This window comes from Odontomachus brunneus, unplaced genomic scaffold, assembly GCF_010583005.1.
Source record: "Odontomachus brunneus isolate Ranch 3 - 2012 unplaced genomic scaffold, Obru_v1 Obru_scaffold_002, whole genome shotgun sequence".
NCBI lineage: Eukaryota > Metazoa > Arthropoda > Insecta > Hymenoptera > Formicidae > Odontomachus > Odontomachus brunneus.
Window position 1 is genome coordinate 1,157,072 of NW_022639452.1, and position 21,685 is coordinate 1,178,756.

The 21,685-nt window shown below is 44.5% G+C and overlaps 2 protein-coding genes across 3 annotated transcripts in view; one reads left to right on the plus strand and one right to left on the minus strand.

Annotated features, from left to right (window-relative positions):
- LOC116842280 overlaps nt 1–2,048 on the minus strand; it is a 137,342-nt gene extending 135,294 nt beyond the window's left edge. The window contains exons 1-2 of one of the 2 annotated variants that reach the window (XR_004377702.1): nt 1,741–1,878; nt 376–614 (exon numbers count right to left, since the gene is read on the minus strand). Coding sequence is in view for 1 of the 2 variants with exons in the window: in XM_032811246.1 (XP_032667137.1) it covers nt 376–614; nt 1,883–2,004 (361 nt within the window). In the remaining variant the exon portion in view is untranslated. The other variant, XM_032811246.1, reaches the window with a different exon arrangement.
- Nucleotides 2,049–4,860: 2,812 nt separating this feature from the next.
- On the plus strand, nt 4,861–21,521 carry LOC116842739. Its single transcript, XM_032812385.1, has 11 exons — nt 4,861–5,335; nt 5,457–5,628; nt 5,720–5,912; nt 6,008–6,285; nt 6,370–6,534; nt 6,616–6,697; nt 12,163–12,712; nt 14,159–14,428; nt 16,879–17,067; nt 17,160–17,295; nt 17,622–21,521. Exons 1-11 carry the CDS (start codon nt 5,071–5,073, stop codon nt 17,758–17,760), a joined length of 2,439 nt encoding a protein of 812 aa, XP_032668276.1. The 5' UTR covers nt 4,861–5,070; the 3' UTR covers nt 17,761–21,521.
- Nucleotides 21,522–21,685: the final 164 nt, after the last annotated feature.

Here is a 21,685-nt window from a genome sequence, read left to right on the forward strand (position 1 = left end):
AAAAAAAAAAAAAAAAAAAAAAGGAAGGGAAAACACAACAGCAGCGGTACGCGAAGCAATATGTGTACACACGTTGTAAAAACTGCACGACATCAATTCGCAGCAACGAACCATCTCGATTACCGCGAGTGACGGATTTACGAGAAGCGCGTCCGACTCACACCGAGAGGAAACCACCATCACCCACATCAACCGCCACTGCGATTTTCCGTCGTGCGTGCACACGCTCACACGCACGTACGCGTAATCCGTAAACACGCACACATACACAGGCCGCCACGCATCACGCACCGAGCGATCGGCGCGCGAGCGCGATCATCGATAGCCCGTGTGCGCGTCTCCTACATAGGGATTTGATTTACACTTCACACTCACCGATAGCAGACTCCAGTGTCCCGAGAGTCGGCGATGGAGGGTGGCGAGAAGAGTCCGGAAACGTGCCTAGGGAAAGACGACGCCGCGCCTGATAAATCCAGCGTCCGTGGCCGAGGGATCCGAGCAGCAGCAGCAGCGGTGGCGACGGCGGCGGCGGTGGTGGTGGTGGCGACGAAGACGACGACGACGCACACTTGACAACGGGCCGCACACTAAGGTTGCACACTGCTACCTTGGCACTGTGATCCGCACGCACACGCGAATTACGTGAAGGAAAGCCGCGTGCGATCGACGTAGGTGGTCACGACTACGAGACTACCACGATCGCTCTACTACTACTACTACCGCGAACCTCAACAACGCCGACGACGCAGATGACGAGGTGCGAGTAGTCCGACTACTCAATCGCGCGCGGTTCCTCGGCTTTTCGTTCGTTTTCGGCCGCGCGCGTCGGTACGACTTCGCGCACGATATCACGGCGACTACGACGACGGGAACGACGAGGTTCTCGCTCTGTCTCGTCCGCGAGTCACACAGTGGTCTGTTACACTCGTAACGCCGTCGGCGACGAAGGGACAATTCGTGTGTTTTGCTTTGTGTTTTGCCCCTTACCGACCGCGGTACTACGAGGACGACAACGACGACGATGACGGCGACAAGGTCGGTCAGTCGATCCACCGCGATGCCGTGCTAGCGACTGTTCTCGGGAGACTGGCGGCCGCAGTCCGATCGACCAATAGCTGGCCGGCTTTCACCGAGCGCCATCTTGCTCCTACCCGAACACAAAGAGGCTGCCCGGCCGAGCATCCACGGAAAGGCACGAGCGCCGCGCTCGCTCTCCACGGTCGCCAACGTTCCCACCCCTCCGCGCGCGCTATATCGCCACCGCACCGCCACCCTAACCCACTACCACCATCCCGGGCGGGTAGATCGACGTGCGTTTTGCGGCTTCGCTCCTTCGTCGGTGTCCCAACTTTCGATATATCGGAAGGGGGTTTTACGTGCGAGATTAAGCGGCGCCGCGCGAGGGTGCGAAACGGCGCGAGAATCCGAAAGATTATTGTTTCCGCGAAACGCCGAGAGATGTGTTATTAGGGGGGCCGACGACGGGGCCCCTCGAAGCCGAGTTCTCGCGTGACTACCGATATTTCGGAAGGCCGACTCACCTATACGACGCGGTAAACACGACGATTTGTAGCGCTGCTACGAGTCGCCGTGACGGCGAGCGTCGGTTCGCTCCACACCCCCGCGAGATGCTCATTTTCAGCGACCGCTTATCTTGACCGTCGCACACGCGCGTACTTGCCCTCGACACTCTCGACAACGGGATGATTCGCGAAAGAGACAGAGAGAGAGAGATACTACTTTTTGCAAGGTCGAGAATGCGGACGGTATCGATCAGGATCCTCAGCTCGCGCAACGTAACACTTCGGGCGATATTTCTGGCCAAATATTTCGGGAAATATTCGCTATCGGCGGTTGATTCACGACTGACGAGTGAAATTACCTTTTGGCACTCACGACGACGACAAATCGCGCACGATTTGGATCGCGACAGATGCGGGACTGCTTTCCGACTATGTTATCGTTGCGTCGCGATCCGTTATTATTTCGAACAACACAAAGCATCAGGATTGAGTCGTTGGCCAACAGAGGCCGTGGCGTACAAAAAGAACGTAAACAATGGACTGGTTTACATCATACACTTGATACGCGTACTAAATTGTAACTCTTTCTATTAAATAATCTTAACGATAACATCGACATATTGTATCGATTGAATGCGTCGTCGTTGATATGCATTGTCAATATTAAGATTATTTAATAGAAAGTTACACTATTTAGTATGCGTATCAAATGCACGATGTAAACGAGACCAGTAAAGCTCCTTTTTCTTATTATTATTATTATTATTGTTTTACTTTGACTCAGACTTATCTCTATTACCTTTTCATCCAAGGTCCCGACAAATTTTTAAAAAATCAGGTCCAATATATTCGAACACGTCTTAACGTAACGGCGGTTAGACTGGAACTACCCTTATAGAAAAGTATCACTGGCTGTGATAAATTGGCCAGTAATAAATAGTAATTTTATTACTCGTACGAGTAATAAAATTATTGAACGACAGTAATTATCACTGGCCAAATTATCACTTATCAGTATTAAATTTCTATAAGGGTATAAACAATAAAGCGAGAAACACTCTTCCATAAAGGCATAAGGCACAACGCGTAAGAAAATTGACCAATCAGAGTTCTTCATTTTCATCGTGGCAATAAAAATGAGGACTCTAATTGGTTCATTTCCTTACGCGTGTATATTATAGTTGCTTTCCAACACAAGAGACACAAGTCGACACAAACATCATTCTATCTTTGTTCCACATTTAGTGAGTAACAAAGATAGGATGATACTTGTGTCGACTTGTGTCTCTTGTTAGAAAGCAACCTATGTCTTCATGTAGAGTGTGTGCTTTCCGCTTAAATAATTCGAGCAACCACACTCGATTCTTCTTATTGTCTATAAAATAATCGAGTATCTGGGCGATTTTCTTGCTCAAATCGAAGTCGTTTTTACTGTTTACGTTTTTTGTGTTCGCTATCTACACCATTTGTGCTGCTAGCCGTTGCTATGATCCGGAACAGTGACGATTATGATTATTTTCAGGTAGCAGAATAATATCGAGTGATGTATCAATAAACATAACACAACGTCTAAAATCGAAACATAAAATGTTTAAAAGACGCTTTAAAGACGTCTCTCAAATATCGGAATATAAAATGTCTTTAAGATATCTTTAAGACATCTTTAAAACGTCTTATGTCCCGATTTTAGACGTTGTGTGGGGTCTTAGTGACGTCTTTAACCTCAATAGATATCCCATATAGTACAAATGTTCAATAAATATCCTAAGAACGTTCTAAGAATATTCGAATATTCTTAGAACGTTCCCCATATAGCACAAGATTTAAAAGATATCTTAAAGACACCAAAGGATTGCTAAATGTCTGCATAAGTCCTCAGAATATCCTAAAAATATTCCGAAGTCTTTTAAATGTCCACACAAGTCCTCAAGATATCCCTTCAAGATCTTATGATATGAGAGTCTTAGGATATCTTGAACATTTGTAGCTATATGGAGTCTAAAGTTAAGTCGTATAACAAAATTAAAGTCGAAATTCACTTTCGTTCCGAAATTCACCGGCAGTACTATGAATGCCGTTCCGAAATGCGCGACAGAAAGCTTCCGAAGCACTTTCGTGTTCATATGACATCATAAATTTTAATACTACTTTCGTAGACTCGCGAAGTGAAGCATTCGCAATAGAAACATAGCGGTATCCATAGAGTGTGCCTTAATAAAGCATAAAATAAGTACTCGACTCCACGATAACGCGTGCAATACTCCCAGTGAGCAATCTGTTAGCAACTTGCCGACAGATTGGCGACAGATTCGATCAGGATCTGTCCGCAGATCTGTAGACGTCTGCATTTGGCTCATGTGTTCTGATGACAGAGTCTACTTACAGAATCTAACAACAGATCGGCGGCAGAAAGCGAGTAGGACCTGCAATTCCATTTTAATATATTGGAATATCTGATCGCTTTCTAACGTTAGTCTGTCATCATATTTAAATCTTGTGGATTTCTACTAGCAAGTATTAACAGAATTTACAACATGACGTGAGTATGTTCTCAAAATGTCTTTAGAATGTGGAGATTTGTGTTGTTTGACACAAAATTTAGAGTGGACTTTTTGGAACATTTGTTTACGTACTGTGTACACAAGATTTTTTACATGTATATATTTGACGACTATTTAATGATATTTCGTCTCAAAAGACATCTGAAACTTTATTTCGGCGATGATTCACGTCAGATTGTCCGTTGGCAGGTCAAGGATGTAAACAGTATTGATTTGGGTCCTCAGCTTCACGTAACTCTCAATACTTTGCGCAACATTCCCAACAGTCTATCTCACGAAATATTCTTTTGTTTATTGGTTAGTGATTGACACGTGAAACTTACTTTTGCCGCGGAAAAAATATGGAAAAGTACTTTTCTAGTGCGTCGTATCGCCCTTATAGAAAAGTATCACTGGCTGTGATAAATTGGCCAGTAATAAATAGTAATTTTATTACTCGTACGAGTAATAAAATTATTGAACGACAGTAATTATCACTTATCAGTATTAAATTTCTATAAGGGCGGTCCGTTCCGTATAAATGATTCGTCCAAGTCGCTTGGCATTTTGATAGTAGTATATTTGTAATTTGTTCATCGTAAGTACAATTGCATCGTATTCCCATAATTAAAGAATTGATACAATTAACGAAGTGCGAATGAGATGTGAGAAATAAAAGCAACGAATTCGTGCTATGCATAGTAGCAAAGCGCGGTTGAAATTCAAAAAATCTTTGGAGAGCACAAGTAACTCCATCTCGAGGTAAAGTGACGCTCGGTCGATAGAAACAGGGTTTTATTGTTACGTCCATGCGGTTTCTGAGGAAAAAGAGTGCGCACTTTGCGGTTATGTTTACTCGGTAGAACGATATTTTTAACAAAGTCGTGTAACGCACTCTTTATTAACATTTGTTCCAACAATGGCAGGGCGGGCTCCGTAAACTCGGAACGTAAATACATTCGTTTGTGCCACTTTCACACACGAGTAGTCGTAATTTACAAGGAACAATGGCAATGCACGAGAAGAAGAAAAACTGGACGAACGAGGAGCGTTTAACGCTCGCCGCCAAACTGGATGACGAGTTGAGCGAGTACATCGACAGCTTGGAGAAGAAGAAATACACGGAAGGATGGTCGGAGGACAAATGGCAAGAGGAAATGGACAAACATCCCTTCTTCATGAAAAAGGCGCCAGCACCCGGCGACGAGCTGTCTCCACTGATGGAGGGATTACAACAGCTCAAGTATGGAGAGGACGAGAATACTCCTGAAGGTATGCTATCTACAGTGCCAAAATTACACGCTGTTCTCGCTTGTAACGCGAAATATTCGCCACTATTTTTCGATTCACACACAAACTCCGCACGATGTATTTGTCTTTGATACTTGTATAGAATTAGCGAATAATTACAAAGAGGATGGGAACTTCAACTATAAATACAAAAAGTATCGTCTCGCAATTATTAGTTACACTGAGGGGATTAAAACCAAGTGCAAGGATCAGGAGTTGATGGCTCAACTCTATAATAACAGAGCAGCTACGCATTTCATGTTGGAAAATTATAGGTATAAATTCTGATATATTGTATTAAATTCTGTATATTGTATAATCAATGCAATGGTCATTATTTTTATATTTTATTACTACAAATTGTAGATCAAGTTTGCAGGATTCTATGCTTGCTTTAAATTTTAAACCAGAATATCCCAAAGCTCTAACTCGAGTTGCTGTTTGTAGTTTCTACGTTAAGAATTACAATCAGTGTATTGAGTTTTGTGACAAGCTTCTCAGTCAGACACCAGCTGATAAAGAGATCTTGAAGTTAAGAACTGATGCGGTAGTTGCAAAAGTAAGTCAATAGTCAAGATGTCAATAAATAAATTTGTACATTTAAATTTAGATTGTAAAGATAGGGTTTCTCATAGAATATTAATGGCAACACAGGGATCTTTCGAAAGAGATAAGAGGAAGCAAGTAAAATTGGAAAAAAATTTGGAGAAAGAGGGTGAGAAATTATTGAAAGCAGTTTCAGAAAGAGGTATCACTGTTCTGACAAAAAACAAACTAAAGCTAGAATTGAGTGATCTGGAACACCACGAGCCACACATACTACAAGGAAAAGTAGAATTGAACGAGGAGGGCAGGCTACTATGGCCAGTGATGATTCTATATCCAGAACCAATGCACTCTGATTTTGTGCAGAGATTTCACGAAGATGTGCCGTATGTTTCTTATGAAAATCTCTCTTCTTTTCTCTCAATCACACTTTATTCTTTTGTTAAGGTGTATCTCTCTGTTGTTTGTAGAATCATAGAACAATTAACAGATTTATTTGAAGTGCCTCCTGAATGGGATACAAAACATGAATATCATGTAAAAAATATAAACGTATATTTCGAAGGCAAAAAGAATCGTTCTATTCACGCAGTGGACATTCAGCTGACACTGGGTGAAATACTACGGGACGAACGGTGAGAGTATTTTCTTATTGAGATGAGATGAGAGGAACGCATGCGGAAATTGTCGTTTAAATGTGCATATTTGTTTTCCAGGTTTATAGTCCGTCACGGTATCCCAACGTTCCTTGTATTGGTTAAATCCAGTGAGGCGGAAAGATATTTTCTAACGCAATATTATACTTAAGTTCTCCCGCTTACATTGTACAGGTTGTATACATTATTACTCGCGAATAAATGTTATTATATCAACGTCGTGCAACGTTGATATTTCCTTTTTTTTCTAAAGATAAATGCACTTGTGTCGTTGCCATCTAAATCCCGTGTCCTACCGTTTCAGCACTCAGAACGCCCGCTCCTTTCTCCCTAAGCCCACGCGGCGATTCCTCCGCTGCAGCCGCGCGATCGTTTCGCAGGACACGCGACGGAATCGGTAAGCGAGCAAGAAAGTCTCGGTCGCTCGGAAGGTGGTGCCACCTGCAACCAGCACCTGTGCACGCCAGGTGAGGCATAAAGAGACGGAGCCGTGGCAGCGTGAAATTCAGTTTGGCCGACACTGTGGGGCACGCAGTGCGCGCGTCATCTCGGCGCGGTTGACTTCGGAAATTGCACGCGAGCTCGCAGCCGTGTCGATCCGGATCGATCGGTGTCGAAATTGTGCTGCTGCTGTGCCGCGATCGGAAGAGAGAGAAAGACTCAACGGAGAGAATAAACGAGAGGCCCGTGCTCAAGGCCATTTACTTGGAGTTTGCCGTTTACTTCGAGGGGGAGACGCGCACGCCGTTGGGCAGACGCAGCGGCGGAACGGGACGCAAACGATGCCGAAGCAATGCAGGCAAGATTCCATGCGTTAACTTCTCGCGGAAATACATGCCCCTTCGCCTATCCGCATATCTCGTATTTTCAATACCTCGCCGGCTTTACGTCTCGCTCGTGCGCTTACGTCGATCGTAATAGCATCTGCTTTGCTTTTATCTTTATTATTATTAAGCGTTAGCTGATAAGCAATCAAAACTTTGTTATGAAATAATGCGAATAAGAGATTAATTGCTCTTTCACATTTCTCTTCCAACAATTATAATAAAACAACAATAATTACGATATATAATTATTAATGCCTTTTTGTATCTTATATTAGCTACACTGAGAAAAAAATGTTTGATATTTATTTGAATAATAGAGAAATAATAAATGTTGACTTTTATATGAAGGTAACTTTTTCTCGATATAAGTGTTAACATTTTTTTGAGTACTTTGTAATGTTAGTGATAATAACCTTATATGTATGTTTTTGTATATGTATGTCTATTTTACTACAAAAAATATGGTTGAGACTAAAAACAATTATAATTTTTAGATCAATCATTTTTTTCTCTCAGTGAAGAGAGGAGAAAAAGAGAGAGAAAAACATCATTTATTACACAATCTGAGATAACTTACTCTTAAAACATTTAAAAAACATACCATAGCAACGGTATTAGCAAACTATTATAATTATAATTAATTTATAATTATAAGTGAACAGAGGCGTGTAGCAAATGTGAGTTTATATTAAAGATAGGCAGTAAAAAAAAGGAAAGTGAGCAAGATCATAGAAAATTATAACCGCGTTAAACTGCAGCTCATCTTCTATAGTTCTGTGCCAATCTGGAGGTGCGTGAAAAAAAGGTGATGCTGGGTTACTTTCAAACTTTCTCGAGTTTTTGCGTAGGCATCTCGACGATCGAACGTTCAGAAAGTATGCAATTTCGAGATCTCACGGACCTATCGTTATGCAATTATCTCGGGAGTGTTCGCGTTTGCTCAATATAGAAATTAAATTAGAATTGGGAGACTCCGGATGAGCAATTGCAGTGTACCAAACGTGACAAAACTGTACGACGCCGGGAGATCCGGTTTCCACGAGGCATCGCCGTTCAATTCACGCATGTCGCTTCGGCCGTGTCACATTCTCTCTCCCTTTTTTCCTCTCTTTCATTTCGAAATAAAGCGCGAGGAATGCGCGTAATGATAATGAGCGGCGACGCGAGACCCGCTCGCGTATGTACACAATGGCACTTAGTGCACGACAATGAAACTATGTCGAGCATTAAATTATTCATGAGATCCGCGGCGCGTCGCGACACGCCGACGATCGACGCGCGTCGCGATTCACGCATTTTCGCGGTGGACGACGAGAGTTTTGCATTTGAATATGTGCGCGCAATTACGATTCGCGGTCCGCGATTCCAGTCCGGTCGGAAGCCATTCGCGTCGGATCCGCTCTTTCTGGGTCAAAATAGATCCCTCCCCGATTCTGGGGGGCACTGGAATCTCTCTCTCTCCCCTCCCTCTCTCTCTCTCTCTCTCTCTCTCTCTCTCTCTCTCTCTCTCTCTCCTTCTTTTTCTCTCGTGCGCGCGCGTGGAACGGCAGCCGAAATTCGCTTCGAACCATGCGACGTTCAGGATCCGCGGATGCGAAGGAATTAAGGAGGGGCACCGTGAGGAGGAGAGACACCGCCGATGGTCGGCTGCGTGTCCTAGTTTCGAGCGCAGGACGCGCCGAGCCACGGTGCATCTCTCCGTCCGATGCCCCGAGGGCCGATACGTGTCGAGGGAGTTGCGTCACGTGAGGCACGCATCGCGCGGCGAAGAAAAAGAAATTCCGACGGTTGAACCGGTTGCGATCACGAGTCGACGACGGTGATTTTCGAGTTTTCGGTCCCGGGAAGTCGCTTGCCAGCAACTCCACAACTCGGAATGTATGGATTTCCGTGATTTCTGATTTATATATTTCGCCCTTTCTCCCTCTCTGACGACCTGTCCGCTCTTTACACCGATCTACTCGCTGGCCCGAAGGCTGGAAGGAGACTCGGCCCGTTTTCTTTTTCCGTGCGCGGCGGGATCGCGCAGATTCCAATCCTGGAACTCTCTCTTTGTCCGAGCTACCTCCGTCTGCCCCCTCTCCTTCTCGGCGCGTTCGTCTCCGCTTCTCCTAGGCGACGATGTTTCACGCAACGCGTATGTAGTCGCATCGTGACACGGTCTAACGGCATTCACTCGACCTCGTCAACCCGTTCCTCTCGCGGCCGCGCGCGTCCACGTGCTTTCCCGTTTATTTTTTTCCTTCATACGGGAAAATATTCGCTCCGGCCGGCGTAGTCGCGATCCGCCGTCGAATGATCGATAAATGCAAATAGAAGAACGGTAAAACTCGCAGAAAGTTCGACAGACCACTTTTGTCAGCAATTGTCGAACAAAGCGATGTATGTATATTACAAAATTGCTGTTTGCGCAGCTCTCGTATGTGTCTCGAAATTTCTCTTCTTCTTCCTGTCGCCGTTCAGAGATCATCCGCGTCACAGTGAACGCAGAAGCAGTAATAGGAAAATACTTGGGGTGTGCATTTAAGTCGGGCTTTAATAATGCGCAGCGACGCGGACGCGATACATTACACCGCGACAATTGCTGCTCCAGTTCCGTCAGGAACATCGCAGGACAGCATTATGCGCGCGAATCTCGGCGCAAATTCATTTTCCCGGCGCGACGTCGATAAATAAACCAAAGCGACTCCTGGGCGGACGCGTCTCCGAAATAAAAATTTCCGGTCGCGGGCGACACCGCGCCGGGCATTGTATTGTCTGAAATTAAATGCGAGCTGAAGCGTACGCGGGGTCGCTTCGCGAGGTATCGTCGCGTCGAGCGAACCGCGAGATACCGAATTTGGAGGTAGTCGAATCTGCGAAAGATTTATCTGTGTTGTTACACGCGGGACTCCGTCGACAGAGCACGCGTGCTGTTCTTCCACCTCGCGATTTTTCAGCCGTGAGATCCGGCGACTAGAAAGATCGGGGAATGAATGTTCGATGTGTCAGCTGCGCGCATAAGCGAGCAACCAAGTTTCTCGTGCCGCAAGCACGAACAGTTGGGAAATATCGGGTAACGAGAAGCGGTTATTATATTGCCTCTTAAATTTTATCGTACCGTTAGCGATTGTCCCGCTCGTTTATTATCCAGATCGTTAGCAATTCGTTTCATTTCGTTTTAACGTCGAGAGTTCACGTAGCCGTTCCTCGCAACCAACACGCTGGTTGAGACTTGGCCTCGAGCACGAGAGAAAAATACGAAATTATCCGCATCTTCCCCCCCTCTCCCCTCCCTCCCTGTCTGTCTTTCTTTCTCTCGTTCTCTCGTTTTCGTTTTCCGTGTTCTCGGAGAAATTTCCTTATTCCATTTCGCGCGACCTTAAGTGGCAGACAGTCCGACGGATTTGTGTATTTGTGCTTGAAAAACGCCGGCGCGCTAGCCGACTCCTCCCCGACTCAAATGTAGGTCAATGCAAAATGAAATTCTATTTTCCCAACGGCCAGACCTTCCTCGTTCGCCTCGTTTGTCGATTTTAATCTAGGAATTTTTATACAAAGGCATTATTCCAGTAGCGCTGAAACTTTGTTACTCTCCGTTCCGTGATATGAAACTTTGAGATTGAAGGGTCGAGAGGGAGAGAGAGAGAGAGAGAGAGAGAGAGAGAGAGAGAGAGAGAGGCGGAATTTTAAAAAGAAATTCTCCGAGTCTACGGTCGAGTCAAATTACGTCCGACACACTAACGTAATTAATCATTGCTTAATTTCCTAACGTTACTAATTTCTCTTGCAGTTGACACACCGCGAGACCTCATGTGGTGAAAAAGCGCACGTTTCTAAGAGGCCATCGAGAAACCACGACGTCAAACGGTACTCGAGGAGGATTCTGAAGCGTCGGCGTTTCAGAATCCCGGGGAATCACGTGCGGCAGCTCCGTTCCAAGCAGAGGAAGAAGAAGGAGAGAAGAAGCGAAATATATAAACGATAGGAAGTAGGGAACAAGGACGTTCAGTCGGCGCGGTAATTTAAGCGGGACGACGCGCGTGAAAGGAAAGCGTCATTGAGAGAAGCTTCTCGCGGGTGACAATTAAAGAAGAGAATCCTTCTCTCATCTTGCGAGCCACCCACCCATTGAAATACACGTAATAAAAGATCGCGGTGCCTTCGTAACGCCCGAACGGTATTCCGCAATCCACCACCTGTGGCTTCTCCGATAGCTTCCCTCCGATAAGAGAGGAAGAGAGAGGAAAAGAGAGACAGACAGACAGAAAAAAGCGTCGTCGCAGGGCTCGCGACTTTCAGCTCGGGATTAATGCTAAGCCTTCCTCTTTAAAGAATACTCTCTTTCCATTAAAAAGGTAGGTATACATCGGCGCTCACAACCCCTCCGTTTGACGAACGATCGATTCTCGCGAGACTGCTGCAAGGAGGATGTCGAGTTACTTCCGAGGTTTTCGAGTAGCAGTAGCAGCAGTAGTAGTGATCGAGAGTGACCTGAAGTGACCGAAGTGACTGAAAAGGACGAATTGCCGAGAGAGAGAGAAAGAGGACGATCACTCTGATAAATGAAAGTCGAGAGCGAGTTTCTTGGCGACAACGAGCGACGACGACGCTTGTTTTTATTCGAGGATCAGCAGACAGAAAGCCGCCGACTACCGGAAGTGATCTCGGATGATCGCACCGGTCGCAGGAAGAACGAGAGGTCGTTCCCGTGGATAAGTAGAAAAAGACCGGTGAAAGTGACAGAGAGTCGCGACGACTCCCCCGACGGTGATCTGATTAATCGGATAGGATAAAGTAGGAAAGAAGAAGGAACGAGGGACAACGGTCTTCCTACGGTTCTTCCCTCCATTGGAGCTTCTTCTCGCCGAGAACCGTGGAAGGTCACTCGCGAAAAACGGCGAACCACTACGGGGTGCACTACGCGAACTCGTACGCGTGCAGCAACGGCGCACCGAGTGTATACACCACCGGCACCGGCTGCACCGCCAACGGCTGCGGCTTCAACGTGCAGCAGCTGCAGCCGTCGTCGCAGCATCACCATCATCATCATCATCAGCAACAGCAGCAGCAGCAGCAGCAGCAGCAGCAGCAGCAGTTGCTTCACGAGGACTACCGGCCGATTTACTTCTACGTGGCGCAGCCCTACACGATCCCGTACACTTTCGCCAAGCGACCGAAGCCAGCGGCGTCGTCGTTGCTGAGGACCGTCGCTAAGCCGTCGTCCGCGCGCAACTGCCGCGTCAAGTTCTCCAGGAGGCTCGGCAACGCCGACTTCTCGCAGAAGGTCAAGCAAGGCGAATTCTCCAGGAGTCTGAATCAAGTGCACTTCGCGGAGAGTCACGGCCAAGGTTGTCATTGTTCTCATTAGCGTCCCTGTCGTTCGCTCACCTCGCCGAGTAGATCGAAGTTCTCGCAAGCGCTCTTCTCTCCCGTGGCGCTTTCACGCCACCGCAGATTGGACTCTAGCAGACCGAATAATTGCCCGCGAAAGCGGCGTTTCTGCGTGGCATAATTTTAATGGCGACTGTCATCAAGTAGATTATGCCGAGACCCACGCGACGCGGCACGTCTCGTTCTCTTTCTTCCTCCGGCGCGTGTCGCACGCGTCTCCGCTCGGTTAAACGAACGGAGAAAACAGGGAGAAAGGAAACGAACGGTGCCGGGGCGCGTGATGACGCGAGACTTCAGGAGACAATCGCGTAAGAATCTGTCTCCTCGAGGCTTCTGCTGAAAAATTCGATCGAAGACATCCCGTAAAATGTAAGCAACGAACAAATCGACCAACCACGGTTGGTCACATGATTCTTACGGTTCGAGAAAATCATCGATTGGTCAACTTTCTTATTGCTTAAGTCTCAGACTAGCTTCACACCTTGGCAAAAGAGCAGGAAACAGAAAAGCAAACGCTAATCAGAACTTTGCGCTAGTAGAAAAGCAGGAACTGTCGACTATCGCCTGACCACCAGCGCGGATTCTAACTGGCGTCTGTCTTACTGCTTTCTGCTTAAGTACGAAGCCTCCCTTACTGCTTACGTTTTTCTATGCGTCCAGTTTTTAAATCGTAATTACGTCTTGCCTATTTCAACTTGCATAATTCTCCGAGCGCGCCTGTGATACTTTCGCCTCCCGGGATCAGCGCAGTCAGCGCTACTCGCGCCGAGAAGATCCTTTCCGAGGGGAACACTGAAACGGCATTCCGTCTCGTTCGCGGGATCGAAGCGTTCCGGCGTTAAAAATTTGTACTGTTATTCCCGGCAGTGGCGGAGGCTCTCTCTCTCTCCCCTCGCTCTTTCTCTCTCTCTCGCGGCTTCTATCCGACTGTTCTCCTCTATACGGCGTAACGCGCGTATCATGTTAATAAGATGCAGCGAGGCGAGACACTATTCCACGCGAGATCGCGAAGACGTTTGCTTTCTGCGCTATGTGCGAGAGATAGAGAGGACGTGGCGGTTCATTTTACCTCGACGCGGCCGCGGAAAGTATGAGTTTGGCGAGCGGACTCGGATTTTCTCCTCTTTCCTTTTCGGTTTTCCTCTCTCCTCTCGAAAGAAACGCTCTTTCGACTCCGTCTGTGGTAGGAGTCTCCTCCAGACTCGAACGGAGAACCTCGGAAAGGAGGTCCTTCTTCTCCGCGCACGCTGAAAAGCGGAGGAGAACGCGCGAGATACCTTGAGCGGCGCGGTGATCCGAGACTCTTTGTAACGAGTTTCCGGTGAGTTTCCGGAGCTCGTGACTGGCGCGAAATCACTTAGTGGTATAACGGAACTCCTCTAACACGTTCCCTTGCTTTGCAGTGCTCGCGAGCTTCCCGAAAGCTGGACCGTCGTCGCGCGACCCGAGGATGACGTCGATGTTCCGCCGGGGCACGATCTTCGCGACGTTCTTCTTGTCGTTGCTGGGCGGTGGTCTCGTCTGCGCTGCCCTGGTAACGCAGCACTGGGTGGAGGCGCGACCGTGGAGGACGCCGAATCCTCAAGAGAGCGCCGGCAGGATTCATTTCGGTCTGCTGCAGGGCAAGAAGGAATTAAACGTCGCTTACGGATGGAGGACATATCACGTGTCCGGTATGCTGAGCTACCTCTCTCTCTGCCCCTCTCTCTCGCTCTCTCTCTTTCTCGCTCTTGCTTCCTCTCGCGCTACCACGTTGATTGCATTTCGCGCATATTCGTGCGCCCGCGTGCGAAAAACGCTCGCGCGCAGGATATCGCAACCTTGGGCGGAATGCAGGCCGATTACCACATAGTCGTGCCGGCTGCATCTAATCGGCAAATCGATAGGCAGGACATTACCGTTAGCGAACGCGAACGGCATTCCGTCGCGATTATCGCGATATAAAGGACGCGTTTCGCTGTCGCGTTGCGATAGCTGTTGGACCTAGCCGTTCGCCGATATCGACGTTACGTTCGCTCACAGTGAATGCAGCCACGCGAAAATCGTGTATCCTGACCGTCTCGACGTTGAGAGATCTTGTCTTGGCCGGCTCTTGGACGACGCGCATTGCGCCACGCGCGAAAAGGATTAATCTCCGCTGCAACAATGCATAATCATCGCGGCGAAGAGCGAGCAAGCAAGCGAGTGAGCGAGCGAGCGACTTTTACGTAGGCTATTACGCTGTCGCTTCCGGGGAAGAACAACAGAATCGCCGGCACGCGCTGTGAGAAGCGTTTCTCTTTCATTCATCCGGCTAATAGGTTCGAAGGGCAAAACGCGCGTTCCACGACCGTGCACACAGGACGCTCCGGGAACACGCACACCTCGGATGTTCATTCGTATTTCTGCATCTCGCTGATTTAGAGCAACGATTTGTCCCCAGGACGGGATATACATTTAAGAGAGAATGCCTAAAGTAGCCCCGGGGCGTGTGTAGATGAAACGTAGCTCGATTGAAGGTGCTTATTGAGTATGTCAGAAACTGTAATGGCACTGTTATTAGAAAACGTCACAGTCTTGAGATATAATAATGCGATTTCTGAAACATTTTTAGTGCGCTACTTTGAGTTATGAAGCTTATAAAACAATGCAATGGGGCTTTTTTAACAGGCATTAGTATATCTATCAAGATGCACCAGGTTTTAATCATATACCCTCCAGGGCCAATGACCTGGATCAACAAGGATCTGAGCACTCTTTTTCCTCGTCGGACGTGTAATCGCGCGCGCGCGCTCCTGTGCGATGTATAGGTGCGCGATAAAAAAAAAAGAAAAGTGTGAAGTTACGAGACACATGCGGGTAACAATAGACGCAGAAACTAGTTCCTGGCGCGCGCAAAAATCAACGGCCAAGCCTCGTGGTCTACTTTCACGCGCGCACGCGGTTCGTATCATCAGCGTTGCTGATGCTGACCGCGGTAAGAGTATCGGATTCCGGGACGCGATCGCGATTCAGCGCGGGGAAGAAGAAACGGTCTCGCTTGTGAATTCGCAGGAAGGAACAAGAAGAGGGAATAATGATTTCCCCGACGGTGAATATCGGCAGTAATCATCAGTTCCACGCGAGAACAGTTTTGTGATCTCGAAACTTTAGTCAGAAGCGACTAATGTCGTTTCGTGACGTTTCAGATTTTCGTCGGGAGCGGCTTTCAAGCGTTGCGAGTGATAAATGCGCCATATCGGATTGAAACGATAAGAATGCCGTGCGACTCCGCCGCGGAGAGATACGTTTTCGTGTACCCTGAGCACTTTATAAGGCGGACGGCGTTTTCGAGCCGGCGATACTACTCGCGGAACTTGGCCGCCGCCTCCGGCGAATGCAATGATCCGTTATTCACGCCGTCGTAAGTTGAAATGTCTCGCGGAAACTTCGTCGTACCGTGGAAGCGTAATGCGCGAAATATTCCCACTTATACACTCTCGGCCTCTCTCTCTCTCTCTTTTTCTCTGTCTCTCTAACTATCTCGCTGCTGCTCTTTTCCTCCTCCTCCTTCTTCTTCTCAAGCGTACGTCACGCTTGAGTATAAAATGCAATAGCAGCGGCTTTTAGTTTTCTCAGAGCGCAATACATCCGCATCAGTGAAATGCGTTTGAAGCCGTCGAACGCTGCGTATATTTTTCAGACGCGCAATTAACGGAATCGCGAAATTCCCAGATGCAACGTATTAATCACTCGTGAGAGATGCCTTTATGTAAATCTCATCATTGATCATTGTATAATCATCGATTCTCCTTCAAACTCAAACGATAATGTATAATGTAATTAATGCGCATAATATAATTATATGCAATAATACACGCATTAACATTGGCTAGCCAGCTCAAATTCACAAAATGATTATAGGTCATTGATTAAATTTGTTTAGCCACGTAAACAACGACAAATCTTATTTTTCTTGAGAAATCACGGTTCAACGTATATTTTACACGAGTCGAATGTATCGATTGACAGACTTCTAGATTATTTGTCAAATATATCGTTGATGATACATCAGCAACCAACGTGTTAAAAAAAGAAACTCTGTGTATCGTTACACAATCGACTTCAACCAGCGTTAAAGTATATTTATTTAATAACGTTTCAGTTCCTCAAATGATTCGCCAGGATCCGTCGGTCATGTCCTGGTCCCTGTGGATCGGTACTCTGACGACGACATCGGCTGCTCTGGTAGCGGCTGCGCTCGCTGCACTCTTAGCAGTTCTAAACACGGCTACTTCACCGAGATCGAAGATTCTGGCTATTCCCAGTGTATACTTCATAAATATATTAACACGTGAGTACCTGCCTTTCCTCTTAAATTCGCAGTTTGATACTTTTTGGTCGCACGTGCCGACGCGCGAGTTTACAATCGCAATTTCCTTCCAGTATTGATGTGCTTAGCAAGCACTTGCACTTGGTTAGCGCAATATTATACAAAACTGTACATCAATGTGCTTCCAAAGGAGGACATCGACAATATGTGGACCAGCGAAGGCTCCGCTGAGCTTGGCTATTCATTCTGGTAAGCCGCTCTTATTACCGAGAATATAAAGCGCCCGTTTCAAATCGAAGGCTTTTCACCGCCTTACTGCAGCAAAGTGTTGCAAATCCGCCAAATGTATTTTCAAATATTCACTATTTTCTATCACTTTCCGCATTCCCGTATGTTTCCCTTCATACTCCTGCGTCATTTGTCGAGTTGAAGCAGGCATTCTAAAATTTTGAAATTTGCAATAGGAAACGATAGGAATTGTAATCTTGAAATTTTGTAAAAGAAATTTGAGATACGTACTTGATCCAAGTTAAATGATGCAAAGTACAATTGATCATTACGCGCTTTTCATTCAGGCTCGTCGTTAGCGCCGGCGTTGTGCACCTTATCAGCATAGCATTGGTCGGCTGGGGATCAGGCAGAGAGAAGGATGATCGTCTGGAACCAATACCTGCGCTCGAAGAGAAGACAGCCGCGGCGATAATGTTATATTGAACGTTGCGACGACGTTGATGAAACAATGGGACATCCACGCAGCTGTTTGATCGACATTGACGCGCGTGTAGTTCGCAAATTGGCAGTGTCCACATCTAAGAACGAACAGACGCAGAAACTGGATGAACGATTTGTGTCTCGCGCAGTTCCTATTGATACCGTCGAGCGTCTCGTGTGATCGCGATGTACAAACTGCCAAAAACTTGTATGGAAAAAACGCTTTATTATAACTTATACTATACATTATTACGTCTTACTGATAAGGCCGCAATCTAGACAATAATCAAATTCAGATCCGACCGGTCTGAATCGATAAGTTGAGATTTCTATTGTTAAACACTGCAAAACTGCAAAACTACTACTGCAAAACACTCGTATACAGACGTATGTGTGTAAATGATGCGCTATCAAATACGAGACGGCACGTGAGAGTGTCGTCCAGTTCACATACGTTACTTCACTGCCGAAAGTTTTTTTTATATTCCCAATATTCGATACTCGAGAATAATTCTCTTTAGATTTAGCGCTCTATTTCTCTTTTATTTTTTATTTTTTTTTTTTTACAAAGACGATTACTTTGACTAGACTGGGCTCTTTAAAACAATAACATACGTGGTTTAAGTAGTTGTAAAGAAGAATATATCCGATAAGTAAACATGGCGTGCCTTTTCTTCGAGGCATAGAATTATTTCTCGCGCAATTACTTCTCGGTATTTTACTTCTTTTTATATATATATATATATATTTATAAAACGTACGCTTACGTTAATTCGCAGTTGAATTTAAATTGTAAATCGCATGTGAAACGCGATATGAAGTGTAAATACAATAGCAAGTTCCCTCTCCGACGTTATTTATTTTAACGATGTCGTGAGTATGATAATAAGACTGCGAACAAAATTACGTTATACATAAAATAATATAATTTCGTTTGCTGTTTTATTATTAATATACAAGGTGGCCCACTGAAAACGAAATAGATGTGTTTTTGGCAATTAACTTCATTTTTTCAAAAAAACGCTTGGACACATCAATTTTATTTGCAAGAGGGACATGTTAATTAACTATTTCTGTTCATCTAATTTCCATCCTATGAGAGAGATTAATTTCACCATAAAAATTTTGAATAGAAAGGAGTGTCTAATGACATATCATTTGAAAGTCGCTGACGAATTCGCTTTGCAATAGTAAATAGTTTTGATTTTTTAATTCTGATTATTTTACTTCTTAAATAAACGCGTTCTAAAGAAATAGTATTTATTACAACTACAACCCCAAACTCACAAACTTGCAACCCCAATAGCACAAATTTCCCAGGGACATTCTAAAGACGCCCAGAAGTCGTGTGTGTTAAGAATATTCATGGAATATCGTGTGCTGCCTGGAAACTTACGTGTCAGCGTAGTAAATATTGGAAATGACGACCATTAGCTTGCATGCAATAATAAATAAAAATTATTTCAATCCTTTCCGCAATCGAATTTGCAGAGACAACGAATACTAGGAAAATAACGACATGTTACTTGTCGATAAAGACATAGATTGTGGTCCGTTTAGATTTAAAAGGCACCGCAAGAATGTTTTTCTCAATGTAAACAATACGAAGATTGAAATCCGCAGGTAAACAAATACACATAGACAAACGAAGAGACATTAAAGCGAATTCATAGAACTTTCAAATGGTATGTCGTTAGATCTCTTATAATAGAAAAAATAAAGTTGACGTGTCCGAACTTTCAAATGGTATGTCGTTAGATCTCTTATAATAGAGAAAATAAAGTTGACGTGTCCGAACGTTTTTCAAATGAAAAATGATATTACCCACACAGCAGGAATGTCCCAAATACATCATAAGGATATCTTGAAGATATCACATATCCTAAATATATTTTTAGGATATCCCTATGATATATTTTGGACACTTCTGCTGTGTGAGTAAATGTTAATTTAACAATATGCCTGTTTTGTTTTCGATGGGCCAATCTCGTATATATACATACATATACATGCATTCTGTGTACATTCTCTTTGTTACAAAAGCTCTGTCGTTATTGTATACTTCATAAAATGGCTCATGTGTATTGTACATGGCGGTAAGTTAGTCGTTAGTGTGCGGCAGGAAGAGAAAGATCTCTCGCGAAGAGAGATATATGACGATAAGAATACGCGGGATAATATAAAAAGAACCGAAATTACAAAAGCGAAGTCTTTTGATTATGCCGATTAACTTGTTTGCAACGGGATATTGTTCATCGTGTGCGAAACGGAGAAGGGAAATAAACGATGAACATGTGCGCGTGTGTACGACTTGAGATACCGCATTTGATACTGCTAAGTTAACAGCGAAGATTAGCTCTGGAGAAGAAAATAAAGTTAACTTGTATCTCACGCACATCGTTGGACTTTTTTATATTATTCTGCGGTAACATTTATCGTTATTAAAAGAAAGAAGAATGGCCCACATTATACGAGAATAGCTTACTCGGACGGTATGGAAGTGCCTTTTCGTGCCTATTGTCTTACGCGTGGCTTTATTCTCCCAGGCAGAGGAAGAGTGTTGAGTCAAAGGAGCGTGGAGTACTAATCGTAAATCGAGCACAAAGATAATTATTATCGTAATCGATTTATATAATACGAGCGAGGGAAACGGAGAGTGTGCGACTTTAAAGATTAAACGTAACGTATTTAACTAGAGTTAATTGAATCGATCTTATGTATTGACGTATGGCTTACTTTTTAACGTAATTACCATGTTAATTTTACTATTTATTCATTTTTCCAATAATAGGAAAACTCTCGAACATCATAAAAAATCTACTTCTTTTTCGCAAGTGTCATCTTATGGACATCTGTTTCAAAGGGTTTGAGAAAATTTTGAGCATGCAGTTTCTCGTTTCTGAAGTCATCAGTTAAGAGGATTTGTTTCGCCGTAACGACGACAGATTAACAACCTTAATTACACATACACACTTTCGAATATGTGTATAGTCGAGACTGCAGAAGCAGGATCTTTCGATTATATCGATCGATTCGATTATATCGTCGAGCTGTCCTTTACCATGCAAACCATAAAAAGGGAAAAGAATGACAAACGTGTGTGCGTATGTATGATTCGAGATACCGCACACTTTACTACTACAAGGAATACTCGCAAAGTATCCATCCCTGATTTTCATGAGCCTTGGCAAACTTGTAAAATAGTCAAAATTAATAGACATTTTTTATCTGTTGAGACGCAAGTTTAAATTAAAAATACTCCTTAAAGTTTCATCACATGGTGATTTCTATCATATTGGTAACTATTCATAAGTTTTACAAATATCTTTTAGTTTTTCGTATAAAATATAATGGTCTACGTATAGGAGGAAAATATATAAATAATCAGTAATATTCCATATTTAAATAATATGAATATAGAAATATACGTGGTCGCGCGCATTTCCGTGAACCGTGCTTGGTAATGCGAGAGTACTCTACCATGACATCGTTATGCACGCTACCAAGAACACGGTTCACGGATGTAAACTCGCCTAATCATATGCTATGTGAGTGGATTCAGATTAAAAAATAAGGTCACTTTTTCGTCATTGTAGTAATTGTAATAAATTAAAAATTGAGGCTGGCAAATTATTTTGCTTAAAACTAGTTTTTAATATATGGACCATTGTATTTTAAACAAAAAAATATCTAATCGTTATATTTTAAATAAAAAAAATATCTATCCGCGTTGGATATACGAGAAAAACTTTTCATATATCCAACAGTCACCATGAAAGCATGAAACTTCAGGAGATAGTTCTTCTTTCTTCTAATTTTAATCTTATGACCTGGAATTCTTATTCCTTTGGCCAGTCTCACAAATAGAAGATAGTTTTATATTTGTTAAACTTGCGTTTTAGCAAGTAAAAGAAATAGATGCGTGTCT

Bases quoted from the DNA above. Each gene is read 5' to 3' on its own strand.
- LOC116842739 (XM_032812385.1), top strand. From the start codon at position 5,071: ATGGCAATGCACGAGAAGAAGAAAAACTGGACGAACGAGGAGCGTTTA. The intron at 17,068-17,159 runs GTGAGTACCTGC...ATTTCCTTCCAG, and splicing joins CTTCATAAATATATTAACAC to TATTGATGTGCTTAGCAAGC. The intron at 17,296-17,621 runs GTAAGCCGCTCT...CTTTTCATTCAG, and splicing joins GAGCTTGGCTATTCATTCTG to GCTCGTCGTTAGCGCCGGCG.